The sequence below is a fragment of the Orbicella faveolata genome, unplaced genomic scaffold (assembly GCF_042242905.1).
Source record: "Orbicella faveolata isolate gen_17 unplaced genomic scaffold, um_ofav_v1 contig_24, whole genome shotgun sequence".
Taxonomy (NCBI): domain Eukaryota; kingdom Metazoa; phylum Cnidaria; class Anthozoa; order Scleractinia; family Merulinidae; genus Orbicella; species Orbicella faveolata.
In genome coordinates, this window is record NW_028301552.1 from 31,488,422 (window position 1) to 31,510,000 (window position 21,579).

A 21,579-nucleotide genomic window follows, 5' to 3' on the forward strand; every position below is an offset into this window, starting at 1 on the left:
CCACAGATTAAGGACTCTAGTTGTAAATAATTTGATGTGAACGAGACATATTAAGCGTTTTCCGGATTCAAGTTGCAGTGCTCTAAATCTATTGCAAAGGTAATCCTACCAAAATAAATGGTCTGAAATAATGTCTCGACAAATATAGTTACTACTTGTTTCCGGCACTTGAGTTTAAATAATGAGACGTTTATTTCAGACAACAAATATCATGGAAATGTCACATTTTAAAATAACCTCAGCTTTCTTAAGACTGAAAGCCTACTAGACGATATCGGAAGAAGTAGTCATCACTTCGGAATGCATATCACTTGCAGAAAACACGAAACACGAGATAATGCTAAACTTAATTAGGCCGTTTGTTGTACTAGGACAGTTGTTTCAACCACAACCAGTCTTGGTTGAATTGTAGAGTTCAACTGCGCTTAGCTGAAATGCTTGACCGCTGTTTGTTAATCTCCCCGGGGGGTACTCCCTTATATGGACTATATAGTTATGTGCGGCCCCAAAGGGTATGGTTTTCAGCCGTTTTAGTCATAAATAGGGTATCGATTTGACCAATAGCGTTTGTTTTTTGTACTCTAGTCTTGGATTGGGTATGTTTTTTTAAAGGAAGATACTTTTTCATCATTATCGATAAGACCATAAACAAAAGCCCGTCAAAAATTATGTTTAGGGCAACTGTGTCAGCCGCAACGGTCATAAATAGGGTATCGAAGTTTTGGTCTGATCATAACTAGGGTAGGGAAAATTGCAGATTTTGGTCATAAACAGGATAAGGGCTCTGGAAAGCGGGCCGAACACCCCCACCATTTTTTTCTGGTAATACCCCCCCCCCCCGGACTATCTCCACCTAGTTCTTCCGACGTGAAGCGTTCACAATTGGCGAAGAAGATGGTTTTCAGTGCTTGTCCAGACAGACTACCTTTATTCAGCACGATTAAAATTAAAGCTCAGTAGCTCATGGGTCTTGCTAAAACATAATTAAATTAAGATTGAATAAAACTTCGTACAAAGTATATACATGTTAGATAGAGTTCATCTAAAACTCGTCGAAAGAATTCTGTCACTGTGGATAAATTGACTAATTATGCTATTAAGCTATGTACACATCCTAAACCCTGAGCTTTAATAAATCTTATTCGAAAGTTCCCGATTATAATTAAAATCCGAAGATCTAAATTGGCTTTTGTAACTGAAGTCAACTCTTTGAAAATACCGATAGAACAGATTTTCCTGTTCAGGTCCTTATAATTTGTGTCTGCAAAATCCCTGTCTTGGGCAGTCGGAAAAGGCATGTTTAGCTATGGTTGGTTCGCTTGATGGTTTGCCTAATGTTGATCATGAGACGCAGTCAACCGACGCTTTAACCAAATGGCTGGAGGTCTTCTACCTCAAAACTTCAGCTAAACAAATTGTTTTGAGGTTGATGCTGGTTGAAAAAGTATGTAAACCAAACCACTTGAAAACGGTACTGTATTCTGCATAATCAAGATGACAAATGATCAACAGTAGTATGATGTTCGCCTCATTCATTGACTCTTCTTGGAGGTGTTAAACACAGACAGTTATTGAGTCGTGCTATTGAGAAAAAAAAAACACTGAATGAAAAAGATCTTAATACAATAGGTCGACGGAAGGGAACTACAAAGTTAGGCAGTACATTTTTTTCATACCATGAACTACGTTAAAGAAATGTAATGATTTCCTTTTAATAATGTAATATGACACCAATTTCAGGAATTTAAATTGTTGTAGCTGGAAGTATTTCGACGGCCAACTAATATTGCAGTCAACTTACGTTAAGAAATACCAAAATAGGGTGGATGAATTCCTTCGTGGTGATCTGGATGATGTGGATCAGTGATCCGTGATAACTCAGATCATGGTGCATCAACGGAACTAGTGAATCTCCCCTGGTCACGGATTCATCGGTTCCTTTGATGCACCATGATCCGAGTGATCTTGGATCACTGATCCTGATCCAGATCATCCCAAAGGAACACACCCTTTGTCTCCAGAAAGGAGAACTCTTCTCCAGAAGTGATTGATGTCAAGGAAACACATATTGAATAAACCCTTCGTTATTTTCTTGATTCCTTTGTTGGTTCGTGCTGTTGGCAAATCAGGGAATTAAGTGAGTCTCCCAGTATTAAAATGTTGCTTTACGAAGACGGTTACGGCTTTAGCAACCACTGTGGGCTTCATTTATCGCTTTCCTTTGCCTTTTTGCACTGGCATTCTATCTAAGGCTTTTTGTCGATTGTGAAAACTAAACCCGCATACCTCGTTAAATAAGAACTCGGAAATAACTTTTGCAACCGTCCAACGCCTTGCCAACTTGAAGCAACATGTCAACTTGCCAGCACCATAGAGTGGAGCTCTTTCGCCACATCAGAAGATGTTAACGCAACGATTTATCATTCAACGATAATTTTGTCAGTACCGCATCTATGAGATGCTTTCTGACTGTTTTTTTATGAAGTGCTGTCTGTACTTCTTTAAGAAAAGAATTGAGAACTCAGTGTTTAAGCAACATAATCTATCTCTAGTATTTATAAGTTCTTTTGTTAGTAACTACAGATTTTGTAACTACTCTACTAGGAGCAACAACACCATCAGCACCTACAGCAAATACAGCATCATCCTCGAATGCTGCACCAGATACAACTCCACCACCAACGGCTGCACCAGATACAACTCTACCGCCAACGGCTGCACCAGGTACAACTCTACCGCCAACGGCTGCACCAGATACAGCTCCACCACCAACGGCTGCACCAGATACCACTCCACCACCATCGGCTGCACCAGATACAACTCTACCGCCAACGGCTGCACCAGATACAACTCCACCACCAACGGCTGTACCAGATACAACTCCACCACCAACGGCTGCACCAGATACAGCTCCACCACCAACCTCTGCACCAGATACAACTCTACCACCAACGGCTGCAGCAGATACAACTCTACCGCCAACGGCTGCACCAGATACAACTCCACCACCAACGGCTGCACCAGATACAACTCCACCACCAACGGCTGCACCAGATACAACTCCACCACCAACGGCTGCACCAGATACAACTCCACCAGCAACGGCTGCACCAGATACAACTCCACCAGCAACGGCTGCACCAGATACAACTCTACCGCCAACGGCTGTGCCAGATACAACTCCACCACTAACGGCTGCACCAGATACAACTCCACCAGCAACGGCTGCACCAGATACAACTCCACCAGCAACGGCTGCACTAGATACAACTCTACCGCCAACGACTGCACCAGATACAACTCCACCACCAACGGCTGCACCAGATACAACTCCACCACCATCGGCTGCACCAGATACAACTCCACCACCATCGGCTGCACCAGATACAACTCCACCACCAGCGGCTGTACCAGATACAACTCTAGCACCAACGGCTGCACCAGATACAACTCTACCGCCAACGACTGCACCAGATACAACTCCACCAGCAACGGCTGCACCAAATACAACTCTACCAGCAACGGCTGCACCAGATACAACTCCACCACCAACGGCTGCACCAGATACAACTTTGCCGCCAACGGCTGCACCAGATACAACTCCACCACCAACGGCTGCTCCAGATACAACTCTACCACCAACGGCTGCACCAGATACAACTCCACCACCATCGGCTGCACCAGATACAACTCCACCACCATCGGCTGCACCAGATACAACTCCACCACCAACGGCTGCGCCAGATACAACTCCACCACCAACGGCTGTACCAGATACAACTCCACCACCAACGGCTGCACCAGATACAACTCTACCACCAACGGCTGCACCAGATACAACTCCACCACCATCGGCTGCACCAGATACAACTCCACCACCATCGGCTGCACCAGATACAACTCCACCACCAACGGCTGCGCCAGATACAACTCCACCACCAACGGCTGTACCAGATACAACTCTAGCACCAACGGCTGCACCAGATACAACTCTACCGCCAACGGCTGCACCAGATACAACTCCACCACCAACGGCTGCACCAGATACAACTCTACCAGCAACGGCTGCACCAGACACAACTCCACCACCAACGGCTGCACCAGATACAACTCTACCGCCAACGGCTGCACCAGATATAACTCTACCGCCAACGGCTGCACCAGATACAACTCCGCCACCAACGGCTGTACCAGATACAACTCCAGCACCAACGGCTGCACCAGATACAACTCTACCGCCAACGGCTCCACCAGATACAACTCCACCGCCACCAACAGCTGCACCAGATACAACTCCACCACCATCGGCTGCACCAGATACAACTCTATCAGCAACGGCTGCACCAGATACAACTTTACCGCCAACGGCTGCACCAGATACAACTCCAGCACCAACGGCTGCACCAGATACAACTCTACCGCCAACGGCTCCACCAGATACAACTCCACCGCCACCAACGGCTGCACCAGATACAACTCCACCACCATCGGCTGCACCAGATACAACTCTATCAGCAACGGCTGCACCAGATACAACTTTACCGCCAACGGCTGCACCAGATACAACTCCAGCACCAACGGCTGCACCAGATACAACTCTACCGCCAACGGCTGCACCAGATACAACTCCACCACCAATGGCTGCACCAGATACAACTCTACCGCCAACGGCTGCACCAGATACAACTTTACCACCAACGGCTGTACCAGATACAACTCCACCACCAACAGCTGCACCAGATACAACTCTACCACCATCGGCTGCACCAGATACAACTCTACCGCCAACGGCTGCACCAGATACAACTCCACCACCAACGGCTGCACCAGATACAACTCTACCAGCAACGGCTGCACCAGATACAACTCCACCACCAACGGCTGCACCAGATACAACTTTGCCGTCAACGGCTGCACCAGATACAACTCTACCGCCAACGGCTGTGCCAGATACAACTCTACCGCCAACGGCTGCACCAGATACAACTCTACCACCAACGGCTGCACCAGATACAACTCCACCAGCAACGGCTGCACCAGATACAACTCCACCAGCAACGGCTGCACCAGATACAACTCCACCAGCAACGGCTGCACCAGATACAACTCTACCGCCAACGGCTGCACCAGATACAACTTTATCACCAACGGCTGCGCCAGATACAACTCTACCGCCAACGGCTGCACCAGATACAACTCCACCACCAACGGCTGCACCAGATACAACTTTACCGCCAACGGCTGCACCAGATACAACTCTACCACCAACGGCTGCACCAGATACAACTTTACCGCCAACGGCTGCGCCAGATACAACTCTACCGCCAACGGCTGCACCAGATACAATTCCACCACCAACGGCTGCACCAGATACAACTGCACCACCAACGGCGGCACCAGATACAACTTTACCGCCAACGGCTGCACCAGATACAACTCCACCACCAACAGCTGCACCAGATACAACTCCACCACCATCGGCTGCACCAGATACAACTCTACCGCCAACGGCTGCACCAGATACAACTTTATCACCAACGGCTGCACCAGATACAACTCCACCACCATCGGCTGCACCAGATACAACTCTACCGCCAACGGCTGCACCAGATACAACTTTATCACCAACGGCTGCACCAGATACAACTCTACCGCCAACGGCTGCACCAGATACAACTCCACCACCAACGGCTGCACCAGATACAACTCCACTACCAACGGCTGCAACCGCATTACCAGATACAATTCCACCACCAACGGCTACACGAGATATAACAACCGCAGCAACGGCTGCACCAGATTCAACAGTAGCACCAACACCTGCACCAAACACAACAGCAGCACCAACAGCTGCACCCGATAAAACAGCAACACCAACAGGTATGCCAGATGCAACAGTAGCATTAACAACTGCACCAGATACACCAGCAGCACAAACAGCTGCACCAGATACAACAGCAGCACCAAAAACTGCACCAGATACAACACCAGCTGCAACAGCTACACCAGATACTACAGCAGACCCAGGCACATCAGCAGCAGCACCAGCAACAGCAGCAGCAACAGCTGCACCGGATACCACAGAACCATCACCAGCTGCACCAGACACAATAGCACCACCAACAGCTACACCAGATACAGCTACACCATCAGCAGCTGCACCAGATACAACAGCAACACCACCGACCGCAAAAGACACTGCACCACCACTAACCACTTCGCCAGATAGTACTCCGCGTGTAACTACGATTTCTCAAGGGGTTGTGGGTTTACGCTGATACACTTACATAGCAATCTAATCTCGTGTATTTTGATTTTCTTTTTGATTTTTGATTTTTTTGAATTATTATTTGTAATACCGTTAGTTTATTAGTTGTCTCTAGTCATTGTTATAAATTTTAGTCTCTTTAGTTCTCTTGTTGTCTTCAGTTGTATTTAGTTGTACCTAGTTGTATATTAATAATTCATGTAAACATGACCCGCATAGATTAGCTCAGCTATCCGCGGGCATGTTATAAAAGTAATTTTAATTTGAAAACAAAAATAAGATGTATGCGTGTATGTATGTATGTTTTTCAATTCCATTTATTTTTGGGCATCTTTAAACTTGAGATCTGTATTGTAATGACATAGGAGTTAACAGCTTGAACGAATGCATGTTTCTGTTATTTTAATTTGCTAGAACTGCAGAGATTAAAAAACCACCCTGGAAGGAGTAATGAGAAACGAGAGTCATTTAATAAATCTTGTCTTTGATAGAAATGCCTTGAATTTGTTAGGCCACCAGAGTGGATGGAACGTAAGTGTAATTGGATTCTTGTGTTGACAGGGAAGATTGTGGGTTCGATTCCTGGTGAGCTTGACGAAGAGTGAATTCTTACAACTAACTGAGGAGATATTTAGTTTCTTTACTTTCATGTCTGCGCGCTGTAAGGCGATCAAGTGGTTCGCATCACCAGTGAGTCATCATGGATTCCTTCTAAGCTTGGCAGTTACTCCTCGTATTTACCACAAGGTTTAACCTTTTCTGACATATTCAAGGTTTATAACAATTGACTACAACTCCTTTCTCCTTCAAGAGTTCATATGACGCTTGCAGCATTTGTTTCTTGTGAAAAATAATCTGGACTTCAAGAGGATATTGCTCAGTGCAGCTAGCCAATGTGGTAAAAAAACCGATAGCAATTCGCCACGATTGTTTCAAATCTATTTTCTCATCTCTTCTTACACGAGCAATAGGGATCAGCGAGACATTTTCGCCCCCAGAGGCCATAACCTTTTTGGTCAGCACCAAGAATCGCGACGTCTGGCTGAGCATGCGCAGAACATTCGTTTCGTATTCTTAGCCAATCAGATTTGCCAGGTTTGACTAGAACTCCGTGACGTTAATCTGGGATTCCCAGTGTTGGACCCATTCAGAGGTCCCGATTCGTGGTCCTAATGTAAGGGATCTAGGCCTCTGGGGACGTAAATATTGGCCAAAAAACTAGGTAAAATTACTATCACGTGCAGCCAATTGTCCCTGGACCCTCTCCACCGAGAGTGTAGCGTTGCTTGACAGAGTGAGGGCCAGAACCTGATCAATATGTTATTTCAGTGCTGAAAGTTGCACTCCCGCGAATATTATGCTACGTATTCCTGAAAACGGTGCCAGAAATGTGGTTACATACCCTCGCTTATACTCAAAGTACTCCTACAATACTCAGATGAAGATATTCAATCAGTGAATTATTGAAATTAAAGCAAAGTGTATTTGGTTTTTTTACCGTTTTTCTGAGAAATAAGGGCAAAATTTGAGACAATCTTCCCGAATTGGAGTGTAATTGAGCTTTAATGGTTTAATGCACTAGTATGCAGTTGTCAACAAAGCAACACCAATGTCGCAGGTTGCTACTGATATCTTTTCGCATTTGAGTTTTTTTAAGGACGCTCGTGCTTATAATGCGCACGCAAATAATTCACTCGCCACGCCATACATCGAGCGCGCGCTGAGCACTAAACTGAACAATTATAGGGCAGATGGCCATTGCTATAGCTTTGCTTGGATTTAACGATCTTGGACTTTCGGTTACCCCTACTTTCATTCCAGAAAGAGATTATATTTACAATCATCTCCATATTGTCCAAAAATGAACAAAAAAATCAATGTGGGAAGTTAAAAAAAAATTTAAAATTTCTGTCCACGGGACATCGAATGCTGCCATCTTGCGGCTGCAAGGCGCGTGAAACTATGGTCGCTAAATGCGATCTTGCTCTTTTAGGAACCTCACCAGTAGAGTAAATTCACTTAATAGGTTCTCTTAAACATTATTTGGTAGAGAACATTTCACTTCAAAGATCTAATTGCAATATTTTTGGGCTTACAGACACTGTGGCCTTATTCGCTAACGAAGCCCGGTTTTTTCAGATTTAGGATGTTCGTCCGGGCATGTTCTCTCCAAAACGAAGTCGGTGACTCCCCATTTTTTCACATTTCTGGCATAACTAGCTCATCAACTTACAGTGGCGAAAGTCTCAGAACAAAATCAAGGTTGGAAAATTTTCGCGCGAACTTCCTGAAGTCATAAGCCGATTCCCTTAATTCCGATCCCATCCCCATGTATCGCCATGTGTGTCGTTCTTCATACACTCCAAATAGTTAAGCGATTTTTAACATTGTTATAGGAAACGTGGAAGAAACGAATAGCAAGGATTCACATATTTGAATTTCACACATAAATGAATAGCACTTCTTTTCATTGATAGTCCGCATGGAATATAGCATCTATCACCATCATCAAACTTACACCAGCGTATGCTAAAGAGCATAATCCCTTTGGTACGGAGCTATGGGAGATAGAAACTGTACATGCGAGGCCCCACTTCTCCGAAGCAACCCTCACTGAATTGTTTTGAGAACTTCCAGTATCGCCTATGGCGCTTTAAGAAATAAACATTTTTTCACAAAACTCGTGCATAATGAGTTGTTCAGTTTGATTGTCTCCTCTCTCTTCAGGGAAAGAGTCTTCCTTTAATAGCGTACCATGCATAGACCATATCAGAAAGCTAAGAAACTGACGTTTTCTTTTCGGCTGTCGTGTTAATAGGATCACGCGATTTATTATGATAATGCTATATCTTTGGATATCAACTAGATTTGTGCAGGGGGTCACGAACCACACTCACCCGCATTTAATTTATTTCTTACGTAAGAAATATCCTCTTCTTATGTGTTTTTTTTTTATGGAAGGGGGGACAAACCGCTCAGGTGAGGATGCGATCTGTAAATAAGTAAAGTTGATTATACTTAACAGGATATATATATCGACAACATACTATAATTTTGGTGTTATTTGTTCCTAAAAGTGGCCAATATAGGCATTGTGAGAAGCTTGATCAGATTGCCGTCCTTTTTTTCAAGAAATCCAACGGAACTGGATGTGGAATGGAAGCCTAAGCTTAAAGGTTAAGGTAAAGTCTGCAAACGAGCCAAGTGGCCCATCAAGCCAGAGCTTATCCCGATTTCTGTGACTTGAAGCGACTAGGAGTAATTTCAGTTCTACTCCCCTCTGGATTGGATTCTAGTCCATCGCAAGGTTACTCCCAGCATTAAGTTGGCCGGTACCCATTTATACACCTGGGTAGAGAGAGGCACTTAGAGAGTAAAGTGTATTGACCAAGAACACAACGCAATGTCCCCGGCCAAGGCTCAAACCCGGACCGCTCGATCCAAGACGAGCGCACTAACCACGAGCGCACTAACCAGCCTAAGCTTGACTACGTGATATGTTATATCATAATTATAAAGGCAAAAAAAAAAAAAAAAATGTTCCGGTATTAAATAATTATGCTCACATACACATACACAAAGGGTTGCCAACGTGTCTCGGCGTGTCAAGCGCTAGCAATTACAGTGGTTGCTATGGACTGTACAGTGGATTAGGTGTTGCAAATGAAATTAAATCTTGCCAGGGTCGCTAAAAGTGGTTTTGCTTTGGGTTGCCTTTGTAACTTCCCTGCTCACAGTTTGTACAATCCCATTTAATTCAGGACTACCAAGCAAGCAGTAATAGCTACCTTGAGCAAGGAGTTGTAAAACTTGGAACTTTCTCGTGCAATGTCTTTATAAAATCATTTAACGAGTTCTCTGCCAAAGTAATACCTTAACCTAAACCGTCCAAAAAGGAAAGTTACTCAAGAAATAATCTGAATTGGGGGAGCAGGAAGCCTGATTGGGCCATGTGTTGAGGGGAGCAAGGATGATATTTCTTTGAAGCTGCTGAAAGCTGCGCATAACACAAAATTGTCCATCCCTTCCCATACCCGTCAGTACCATCACCAAAACACTTGAAGTAAAGTTTCGGACACCAAAGACATTACGTATGAGGAGTCACTGGATTATTATAAGAAGTTTATCCTTCTCGCGATTATGTTGTCAGCCTAAATGATCCACAGCCAAGAAATATTAAATTTGGCAAGACGTAGCTCTATGCAATATAGAATTTCATCGTTAGTGACTAGTTGTATGGACTCATTAAGCACAGGGGCTGAAGCAGGATTTTTCAAGGTGGGAAGGAGAGGGGGGAGGGGGTGGTACCTTGGGGTTGCAGAATCAATGGAACATGCTCCCAAAATGGGGCAATTTGAGAACTGGAACCCAACTGAAAACTCTTACACCAGAAGTGATAGCAATGCCACAAAATAAAAATTACAATGAGGTACCTGTTCACCCCTCTTCCCCACTCCAGGTAGTTTAATGGCTCAACATTTAATAAATTGTACTGACATGTATGAGGTTGCACATTATTATCCTCATCCTCGTACAGAAAATGAAAACAGCCGACCAAAATTACTTTGAACTTACATGAACCTAAGCTCTGAACTAGACTAAAGTCAGGGAAAGCCACTACAATCCTGGTCAAAAGTCTTGAGACATTTTGCACTGTTACCCAAATATGGTCTTTCAGTCCAGCCCCCCTCCCCCCCACCCCCCCCTTACCTCCAACACAATGCTGATGTTGATTCATCCAAAGTAGACTCCTTATTCCTACATTGCTTTGTGGGGCAGGGGGGTTCGGAAAATAGAATAATGACTTCCCAATTCAAAATAATGTGTCACCAATTGGCATTCTGTCAAGTGTCCCAAGGACTTTTGACCAGGATTGCAATCCTGGTTTAAAGTCTTGGGACACTTTTCACTTTTACCCAAGTATGGATTGGAGCAATAGATAAGAATAAATTAAGGATCCAGTTTTATATTCGTGAAAACTGCTAATTGATCGAACAGTTAGTAATAATAGTAATGGTAATAATTTATTAAATTTTGAAAACGTGGGGAGTGTTTGCACAATCTTCCGAACCAGAGGCTCATGTTAAAAACGCTCGACAGTCAGACAAGTTTATTAAAAGGTCGTTAGCAGAATTGTAAAAATGTCGCGGGGCTCAGCCCCTCCATAGTTTTTAGACGGAAATGGTTGTGAAGCTCGGCAAACATCAAAGGAGCAAACAAAGATGCCAAGATTTATGCTGGAAGGTCTACGACCGTCCGCAATCTTTTGTTTTGCGCTCATACACTATGAATGATTACGTAACCAAAACGTTTCTACTGGTTAGTTCCTCGGTACGGAGTAAACAACTATCGTGTTTTGTGCGCGGTCAAGGCCAAAAAAGCGAAAAAAAACAAAAAACAAAAAACAAAAAAAACCTACCTGGGGTTTCATAACCATTCCCCTCTGTTAACTATTGCCCTCGCCATTGCAAAGGCTTCCAGTGGAGTGTTGCAGGTGCGTCGCTTGCAGATGCTTGCGCCGCAAAGGAAGATCTAAAGTAAAGCGCGCAGCCTTAATGTGTAGAGTTTCCCCGGTCTCCCTTATCATCTCCATAGTAGACAGGAGTACAACAAAAGAGTTCTAAAAAGTAATCCTAGCACCTAGGCAGGTCTTGTAGCGCCGCTGAAGACCTAGTTTCTTGTTTATCTGATAACGCATCTAATCAACATGGTCCTCCCTCGAAAGATTAGATTCAGCACTGTGACTTGAATAAATTGACTCAAAAAATTGTTTGTACTCAATAAATAAGCGAAAAATCTTTCAGTGACCAGTATGTATCTTTTCTACTTTCCCTCAATCTCTGTTTACCTTCTTTTTAACCACGTTCTATACTTCCGGTGAAGCTGCTTTGTGACTTTTATATGCGTAGATATTAAACTCTTTTATTTTTCACAATTACTTTTAACTTGAAAAAACGTTTCTCCTTAGAATATTAAAATTGAATATTTTTGACAGTTGTTTATTCATCCCTTGGTGACGATCTTGACATCACTGCTTGTCCTCGCGACTGTCATGGTTACGGTGTTCTCGCATTCAGATGTATGGGTCTGTTTCTTCATGGCTAAATTTTCCATGCTAAAATACATCATCTGAAATGAAACAGACGGGAGGAATTCTCGGTCTTATTGTGTTGTTGATAAATTAAAAGAAGAGCAACCGAGGAAGCAATGCGTCGTCTCCATTGTACGCAAAACAAGAAAGCAAATTAAAACACAGACATCCCACAACTCCTGTATTGCCCCGCCCTGTCAATAACCTACCAGCCGAAACATTTCGCTCGCGAATTTGCTCTGTAGAAATAGTCCTAATGACCGGGGTAAATAAAAAACCGCAGTTCTCGTGGAATGTTAGCTTAGCTTCCAAATGGACTTTAAATATTCAATCTTTTCTTCGCTGATGTAAAGTTTACTTTTCTTTAGCAAACCGTTTGGCAGTATTTTAAAATACTTTTTTTGCCGACGGGAGAAATTAAAGGGGATTCTGAAAATCAATTCATTACTTTTGACTTAAGTATTGCGGATGAATAGAATTTTCACAAGTATCTCAAGGGTTTTTGGCGGTCGTTGAAGACTTTTACGACAGCCAAATTATAGAAGTTATTCTACTTGGCGTAACTAAGGTTACTGTTAGGTTGCTAGAAAAATGTAAACTATATAGAGGGACGGAAAACAGTGTCAATTCAGATAGTTCAAGCGAGTCTTAAGTTTTCGGTTTCCAGTTTCTGGGACTTACTCATTCTACGATCCTTTATTCCTTTTGACACCATGTGGAAATGAATCACTGAATTCTAATCATAAACAAAAACTTGAACCAAGAAGGCTTGTTATTGTTTTTGAACAATAGCAACGCGAGAATGAAAAAATGGTACCTTTCGGCATTCTTCACATAAAAGACATGTACATGTAAATAAATTGCACTTAACCATTATGCAAAGCTGTCTCGGTGAGTTGACAAAACGCCACACTTGTTTAGCATAAAAGCAGTTGATCTCGGCTAATAAGCGATTTTGTTCAGACAGGCGTGCAAACAGCTGTCAGTTTTTCGTTCTGAGGAATTTCTTATTCGGCCAATGTGCGTCATAAAATATCTGCCCGCTTTCCGAGCTGGAATTCGCATCCATGTCTTGTTAATTGTCGACATCAGATGATGGCCGACGCGTGGTTCGCTATTTATTTGTTTCTTCTTTTGTTCAGTTATTCTTGTCAGGATGCAACAGACTGCCCAGGTGAGATTTGCTTTAGTTTTTTTGTCCCTTTAGAAAGTTGCTTCTCTTTTTAGAAACTGAATCTACCAGGCAAAAATATATAAAGCTTAGGATTTCGTGGCTAGCGTAGGAGGATTTTATTGTAACGTTCTGCGCAACTCCCCCTTACGCTCATAGAGATAAGGTGCTTAAGAGCAAAAAGGAGTTCTATTGCATGTTCAGCGAATATGTCTAAAGTCGAATCAACGTCTTAATGGTTTCCACTTGATCGTATTTAATCTTTTCAGAGCCGATTAGCCTTTTAGCAGTGATGCCAAACCTATTGAGAATAACAAATAAATCATTTTTGGTTTATAACGCAATTACGTCTTGCGATTTCAAAGAAGATCGGGTGCTTTTTTGCTTTTTTTACGCAATATCTTATTTGGCTTCCTTACTTAATTGCATGCTACAACATTTTAATTTGCTGTATGTGGCTTTTGATAAATTGAAATCGGCCTAAATGATACATGACTTCATCGTTAAGCGAGCACGCAAACGGATGTAAATTCAGTTTAATTTGGGCAGGCAGTTTCTGTCTTTTGTTGTTGGTAAACAAAACTTTTGCTTCTTCTTTCTACTTTAAAGTACCCGCAATTCGACTGTTGTATTTAAACAACGGAAGGATATTTTAAAAAAAAATATCTCTCCTCTAGGACATCTTTTTCTGTGCTTTTGTTTCAAAGATTGACATACTGATTATTAATTTATTTGCTCAATGTAGCTTATTGTTTCGTTTCTGATCTGTCACTCGGCCTCAATTTGATCGAAAGTGTCTTCTCTGGGAAGCTCGAAATCTTTGAACGTTGGTTGAAATTGTTGTGAATAGAACGTATCAAATTCACCTTTATGCAGGCAAGAAAGCAATGTCCGACCAAATTAAAAAAAATAATAAAAAAATAAAAAATAATAATAAAATAAGATGTGTTTCACCTAAAAACGAACGACAATACCTTTTTTTATTGTTCTGCAAATTCCCACCTGAAATTTTCATGCTCATCCCAGATCCTTTTGTTTCTTTGGCCCAATGATCAAACAGTAGTGTTTCGCTTATTCTCTGGTTAGTCTTAAAACAAAATTAGGTTTTCCCGGAAAAGCTGACAAAGATCTAGTCTCGATGTTCAGCTGCTGTACGGGAACGGAGCACGTACCTCTTTACTTTGACTGGACTCGAGAGAGCAACGAAAATCGAGATTAACAAAGGTTTGGATAAATTCGCAATTTAAAGGGGAGAAATATAAGTTTGCACATTGTCGCGTCCAAAATTAGAACCACGAGAACCAACATAATTGTAAGATTCTGACTACACTAACACGAGACATTCAACGTGAATAGTTTATTGACGATACACCAGTCAGTCAGTCAGTCAGTCATCTGATATAGATGTATTCCGTGTTACAACATAATCTGTGTCCTTACAAATTACAACCATTGGTTCTATCAATTAGAACATGTATTACGCCAGATACAAAAAACCACTAAAAAACCACCCTTTAGGTGTGGTCAAAAATATGTGGAAACGTATTCCTCATCTAATGCAGCAACACAGGACCCCGACGCCCGAGGAAAGGGTATAAAATCAATAACGTAGAACTGATTTAACCCTAAGTATTGACTGGTTGAGCACGTTTCGTTGTAAAATAAAATATTGTTGTGTTTTCTTTAGCGTCTTTCGTGGATATTGACGTCAAGAGCAGAGGTTGTGATGATCCAGGAAAACCTCCCGGGCGTTGTGGTGCTACTTTCATTAAGGTGTATGGAAAGAATTACGCGCCTCGTAGAAAGGGCCACAATGTTGTCATTGTGGATGCTAAAACAGGTATAATAGTGCTCGGCGTGACTCCCAAATGAAAAGGACCAGGGGGGGGGGGGGGGGGGGCAGTCGTGCCTTTTATAGGTAGCTCCTATGGTGGTCAGCCTTAAAAGGTGCACAGCGGGAGATTTACGCTACCTCTAAGGGTATTGAGCCGACAGAAGATAATATTCTGTTTTAGAATTGATACCTCTTGGGGGTGAACAAAATTTCCAGCCACTCCCACAAAGCAGGATCTTGGTACCTCCTAGGGCCAGTTCTTTCCAAAATTTTCTGTCCTTTTCATACGGGATTCCTGCCGGGAAATGGTGTTCTACAGTGCAAATGCTTGTAATAATACTTGCCCCAAGTGTTATAACCTAATTGATCTGCTATGATGAGAGACTTCGGGCCCTAAGAAGTTCTATTCTCATCCTGGTTACTAGCTGAAGTTGTTTCACGGTAGACCCGAATTCAACTTCTCAGCCACTCGGAATTATTAAAAATAGGTGTGATTAGCATTAATAAAAACGTGAAAACCCAAAACAAAAGCGGTACTCAGGAGAGAAGGCATAGTTCTCTGTGGTCTTTTAAGACACTGTTGCGTGATGGCCTCAAGCATCTTTATAATAGGCCAAATGTAATTATTCGGATTAACCTTTGTTTACTATCCCAGCCAAGGTGAGGAGCCGTCAGCGGAAGAGGACTGATTCGCATGCGCAGATGGTGACCCATACAGCCATAACTCGGAAGACAGTTTCCTAACCGGAAGCTGGGCGATAAGAAAAAGAAATAACCTCTCATAAAATAAGTTTTTTCTGAACTAAACATTCTTCATTCGGTGTAGGTGCAGTGACCGGATCACAACGTTTTGATACTCACCAGGTATCTGGTGATCGCCAGGCTGGTTACAAGTTAAGAGACTATCTTGAAGCCATCAGTGGAGAGTAAGTGATTGCTTTCGTTGTTTCGTTGACAATGTTGTGCTGTTTGTTGATTTGAGCATTTTGTTTTTCAAAGGAAACTTGATGGAATATTGAAAATTATTTATCTTTCTTCGTACGTTTTGTAAAGTGCCATTGGACTTTGATGATGATGACGATGGTGACGATGATGAAATAAGTTGTTAACGCTTCGTAGTCATGTTTTCATTCGGAAAAAAAAGACTAACAACAACTTTACGATAGGCTCTGAACAGATCATAACTGCAATTCTGATAAAATTTCAGAATTTTTGGTCATAAGTATGTTTTTTTTGTTGAAAGACGTGAAAGTTCTTTGGTTTAGTCCATAAGAGCGTTTTTCTTTCATTCTATTGGAAGGTAACAACGCAAGTTATTAGAAGCTCCGAAGACCTTTGCATACGTAATGAACAACGTTATAGGTATTCCGGCCGGGAGGCTATATACCTTTGATTAATCGAAATAACCATTCTACCTTAATGTCTATTACAGTAAAATCGTTCTCGTCGCCATTCAAGACGATGGGTCAAGGCAGGTGTCTCCAGCATTAGACGCTCTCAAGAGACTGGGTGCTACGGATCCCATCTTAGTAACGTATCGAGGCTCGTTTGCCCTTGCTGGCTTTGCACAACCGGTGAAGCCATATTGGATTACACAGGAGCAGCACAGGAGATACAAAGGGCCTAGCAGGATCAAAATGAAAATTCCTCTCAAGCAAAGCCGTCTTCCACGTAAGTATATAATAAATAGTTGCAACAGTGCAGTAGTAGTACTAGTAGTAGTCGTAGCAGTAGCAGTAGCAGCAGCAGTAGCAGTAGCAGTAGCAGTAGCAGTAGCAGTAGTAGTAGTAGCAGTCACAGTAGCAGTAGCTGTAGTAGAAGTAGTAGTAGTAGCAGCAGTAGCAGTGGCAGTAGCAGTAGCAGTAACAGTAATAGGAGCAGTAGCAGTAAAAATAGCAGTACTGAAGCAGTATAAAGACTAGTTTCAGTAACAGCTGGTTTTTGAGTTATGAGCACTCAAAGCTTTAGTAGAACTTTTTAGCTTTTGTGCTTTGTTTTTCTAATAAAGATCACGTAATATTTTCTATAGAATCTAAAAGTTATTCATTCATATACAAAAGCAATAATTCTCGAGAGTATCATCACATGGTCTGAAATGCAGCAATAAACCACTCAAGCTAAAAAGGGATGTTAAGCATGTTTTTAACAAGTTATATTGTTGCTATGGTAATCTGTTATATAAAAAAAAGAGATGACCACAATTTGTTTTTCAGTAATTGTTAATCCATGAACGTGTAAGTGCTGGAAACTGCTGACCGTCACCTGAAATGGACTTTGTCACGGCTATTTTTAGGCTAATTTATTGAAACGTTCTGCCAAACAGCCGCCATAAAATGTAATGTTAGCAAAGATAGAAATTACTTCTATCGATCCTAATGCCAAAAATGTAGCTTCATCATTACTAACAAGTATGATCCCAAATGAAATATGTTACCGTCTAAGTAGCTTTCTGATATCACAGTCTGCAAGTTAAGTTGAAACTTGGCGCCGTAGGAAAGTTTCGCCAAAAGTCACCCCTATTATGGTAAACTAAGGAACCGATAAATTTTTAAATGTAAAGGTCTTTTTATGACTGGCAACGTGAAATTCCGGTTAATTTTTCGCGTACTTGTCAGATTTTTTGTCAGCTTCTGCGTAACCGAGGTTTCGTCAGTAAACCGAAGATTTCCAAGCATTTCTTCTGAATGTTTTTTCTTTTTCGTAAAAAATGATCTCTTTTTTTGTGAACTTGAACAGTTTTTCAACAGATATGTCGTAAACATGTATTCTCAAAGGCTGGCACGAAACAGCTGTGTAGCCGTGATCAGCTATGTTTAACATATTGAGCAATTAAAATACACGAAGCCTCCTCGCCTTGGAAACGTGCTATAAAAGTGAAATACCAACCTTTCAACCGCCCTACCAAGCATCTTTGTTCTAAATGGTTATTACTTAGGACAACAACTAGAAAACGTATTTCATTCATTCAATTCTAAACAAACTAAAACAATGTCGTGCAGCTAAATTGATATTATGCAAGACGTTCTAAACTGGCAAACATCAGTTTTGTTTAGCATAGAAAGACGACATTGGGAAATACGATATTGGAGAGCTGAACAGACGTGCCGACAATGGGCACGTTTTCGTTCGCACGTTTTTCGTTTTCTTTTTCATAACATAATCTCGTAGCTAGTACGCTACAAAAACTAGCGACGCCTTGAGCTACATAGGTTTCGGTGTTCGGTTGCCAATGATGGCGTACAGTTCGATCGTTATCTTGTTGTTACTGCAATCATGGCATTGTCATTCCGCGGAGGGTCAAAATATTTGTTCAGGTGAGGAGCACAAAAATATGGCCTGATACAGAATATTCTGATATATAATAATAACGGCCAAATTCGTTCTTCTAAATGGTTCAGTTTCAAAATATAAGTGATCTTTAAATATCTATTTAGCATTCAAGCAGTTTTTAGTTAGTAAATTTTAGTCATACTTGTACTAGCGTTATTGTTTTACCTGACGCGAATGACATAAAATAAGATACTGTCTATTTCTTGTTCAAAGAAAAATTAGCACAAGTGGGATGTCAGGTGACAGATGGCCAACGAGCTGGGGTGTTAAGGCCATAATCATCTCAGATCCGTAATCGACCACTTAGGCTTGACAATTTGGGTGGTAGCCTGCGGGAAGTTCGACTGTATCCTTATCAGCAAATGGAGCTAGCTTTGAATGTCAGGGTGCAACGCTTGTCCCCCGGACATACATTTCTTTATAAAAATTGGAACTTTCTTTTGGAGGTTCAAAAAATTAGGATTCTTTCCTCGCAATTGGGGCTCATAATTTCCAACTCGTTCGTTAGTTAAAATGGTTTAGGTCCATGATTAATTAGCAATTATTCCATGAGCGCGCGTTGGATATGAGATGGTAAATAGCCAACGATGCCCGTAGAGCCGAGTTGGCTATAACCAATCTCATATCCAACAAGCGCGAATGGAATAATTGTTTTGTTAAATTCGGTGCGTTTGTATTCTTGGAAATATAGCTTACTTTTATTGGATTTTAATTTTACAAAACGACCGGAAGTCGATGTGACAAAAACAACAAGTGGGAAATCACATGACATGCGCGCCGTTTGTAAGATTAGTTGAATGAAAAATTTGAGAGCGAAGCAAGCGAATTTGCTGAATGAAATTGCAATCACGCAGAATTCAAGAAACGTCTATCAAATGAAGGAGATATAACCTTGGTCAGGAAGTTTGAAAAGCGTTCAAGTTCGAGTCATGGAGAAGAGCCAAATAATTGTGCACTTGCACATTGCCATTGTAATAATGCTGCAGAAAACTTTGATCGCCATGTGACACAGATGTTGTGCCAAAATTATTCTCACGGCTCGACAAGATCTCTCTCAGGATTCCCTTGCTTTGAAAGCCTCGGCATTTCGAGCTGTATGTGTGGAGCTCATTGTTGGTCAGTTTTAGAGTCAAGGACAGAAACTATCTTAGCGTCAGATTCGTCTTCAGAATCTCCGAGGCCACCCTGGTGGTTTTTCGTGGCTGGTAAAGAACCGGGCTTACTTCGGTTCAGCTCAAAACACTCAACTCCTTGAGGTGTTTTTCGCAAGGACAGAATTGTTGGCGGTAGCTGTCGTTGATTCTCTCGTCGTCGTCGGCCAAAAAAGAGACTGAGATGAAACTAGGTCGTCCTCTGTAGCTGTGCGGGATTCTTGCTCTCGGCCGATCCGAGCTTGCTTAGTCGAACAGTTTCCTCATCTGCTCATTGGAAACTGGTTTCTTATGGACTACGCCGGCAATTATGCCTGTTTTCCTGCGGCCTTTTACAAATGCATATGCTCTAATAATTTATTTGCCTGGTCAGAGATAATGGAAAACGGTTCGTTGTGCGGCGGCGTGCGAAGGAAATGATCAACTGGCGTCTTTAATGGATTTAATCAATGAACTTTTGCAATACGTGTCATCTTTCTTCCTCGCAGACGAGTAAAAACACTTCAACTGAACATTCAGTTCTTCGTTTGACATTTCTTATATCGGTTTCGAAAATTTGGTGCCACCAGGACTAGCAAGCCATTCTGTCAAGGTAAAATTTGTTTTTGTTACATAATCTTCATGAATGCGTAAAATCTCGCCGGTCATATTTTAATTTTGCAACTTTAAGGGAAACTTAACGTATACGTACCGTTAAATAATCTTATCTCGAACTTTGTGGCTTTTTTGTTGTTACTGGGACGGCATTGTCCATAATTTCCTATATTTCCTGAGTAGATAGCTCACCGAATGTGCTTTTTTTCATCCATTTTTTTTGTCGACGAAACTTTGCTTCACGCGAAAAAGCTCATGCCGAGCGACATTTGCCGCTTTCTTTTCCATATAAGGTCAAACGCAGGTATAATGGCTGGTAACCGAGATCCAGTGAACCAATCAGATAGCTAGAATAGCATTATCGGAGGCTGAGAATTTAATAATTCACGATATTACAAGATAGAGTTATTATATCAGCTTGGATAATGTTGTCACAAAATTAAGGGTCGCAAAATTCCGACAAACTGGAACTGGAATCGTATTTATTCGCTTCAAGGCTTCTTTGATATATATACGTAAAGCGCTTATGTTTATTATTTCGTTTTTTTTTTAATTACTTCTGTTATATTGCATTGAAGCATACTCTCTCGGCAAAGCCAACATTTCTGTACAAAAATTCGGCCAAAAGAAGGTTCTGAGTGAAAGAATAGACCTCCAACGAGAGAAAATCTACAGAATAGCCCTAATACCTTTGGTAAAGGTAAAGTGTGCAGACCAGCCGAGTGGCCCATCAGGCCGGAGCTTATCCCGGTTTCTATTAGAGTATTTCTACTCCTCCCTGGATGGGATGCTAGGGAAAGAATAGCGCTCCAACGAGAGAAAAATAATTCCATTGTACTTGGATAAAATAAATAAACCTCTAACATATTTTCATATTTTTATCCCTGGTAGGAACTGCAGAGCTTGCTGCCAGTTGGCTTCTTGACGGCTATGACAAAGACGTGATGTAAGTTAAAAAAAAAAAAAAACAGTCCTTGATACTGTTCTTCGATTTAACAAATTGACGTCGGTTTTTTATTCGTCTGTCCTCTTATTGATGATAAATTGCGTCATAACATTGTCAAAGTGGCTGTGGAACCACGAGCCGCAGGCGAGTGGTTCCTCAGTACACTTTGACAATGTTATGACGCAATTTATCAT

The 21,579-nt window shown here is 41.9% G+C and overlaps 2 protein-coding genes across 2 annotated transcripts in view; both read left to right on the forward strand.

Annotated features, from left to right (window-relative positions):
• Positions 1 to 2,157: 2,157 nt before the first annotated feature.
• LOC149111315 (uncharacterized) lies at positions 2,158 to 6,762 on the forward strand. Its single transcript, XM_089291510.1, has 2 exons — positions 2,158 to 2,197; positions 2,575 to 6,762. The coding sequence occupies exons 1-2, from the start codon at positions 2,158 to 2,160 to the stop codon at positions 6,276 to 6,278; spliced, it is 3,744 nt and encodes a 1,247-aa protein (XP_089147636.1). The 3' UTR covers positions 6,279 to 6,762.
• Positions 6,763 to 13,247: 6,485 nt separating this feature from the next.
• LOC110064981 (polycystin family receptor for egg jelly-like) overlaps positions 13,248 to 21,579 on the forward strand; it is a 36,074-nt gene continuing 27,742 nt past the window's right edge. The window contains exons 1-5 of the mRNA XM_020772082.2: positions 13,248 to 13,533; positions 15,218 to 15,370; positions 16,191 to 16,290; positions 16,797 to 17,035; positions 21,331 to 21,385. Coding sequence (XP_020627741.2) covers positions 13,452 to 13,533; positions 15,218 to 15,370; positions 16,191 to 16,290; positions 16,797 to 17,035; positions 21,331 to 21,385 — 629 coding nt within the window. The 5' untranslated portion in view covers positions 13,248 to 13,451. The remainder of the gene's footprint in view (positions 13,534 to 15,217; positions 15,371 to 16,190; positions 16,291 to 16,796; positions 17,036 to 21,330; positions 21,386 to 21,579) is intronic.

Excerpts from the sequence above, each read along its gene's own strand:
- LOC149111315 (XM_089291510.1), top strand. The coding sequence starts at position 2,158 with ATGTTGCTTTACGAAGACGGTTACGGCTTTAGCAACCACT. Across the intron at positions 2,198-2,574 it reads TTACGGCTTTAGCAACCACT|TAACTACAGATTTTGTAACT; the intron begins GTGGGCTTCATT and ends TTCTTTTGTTAG.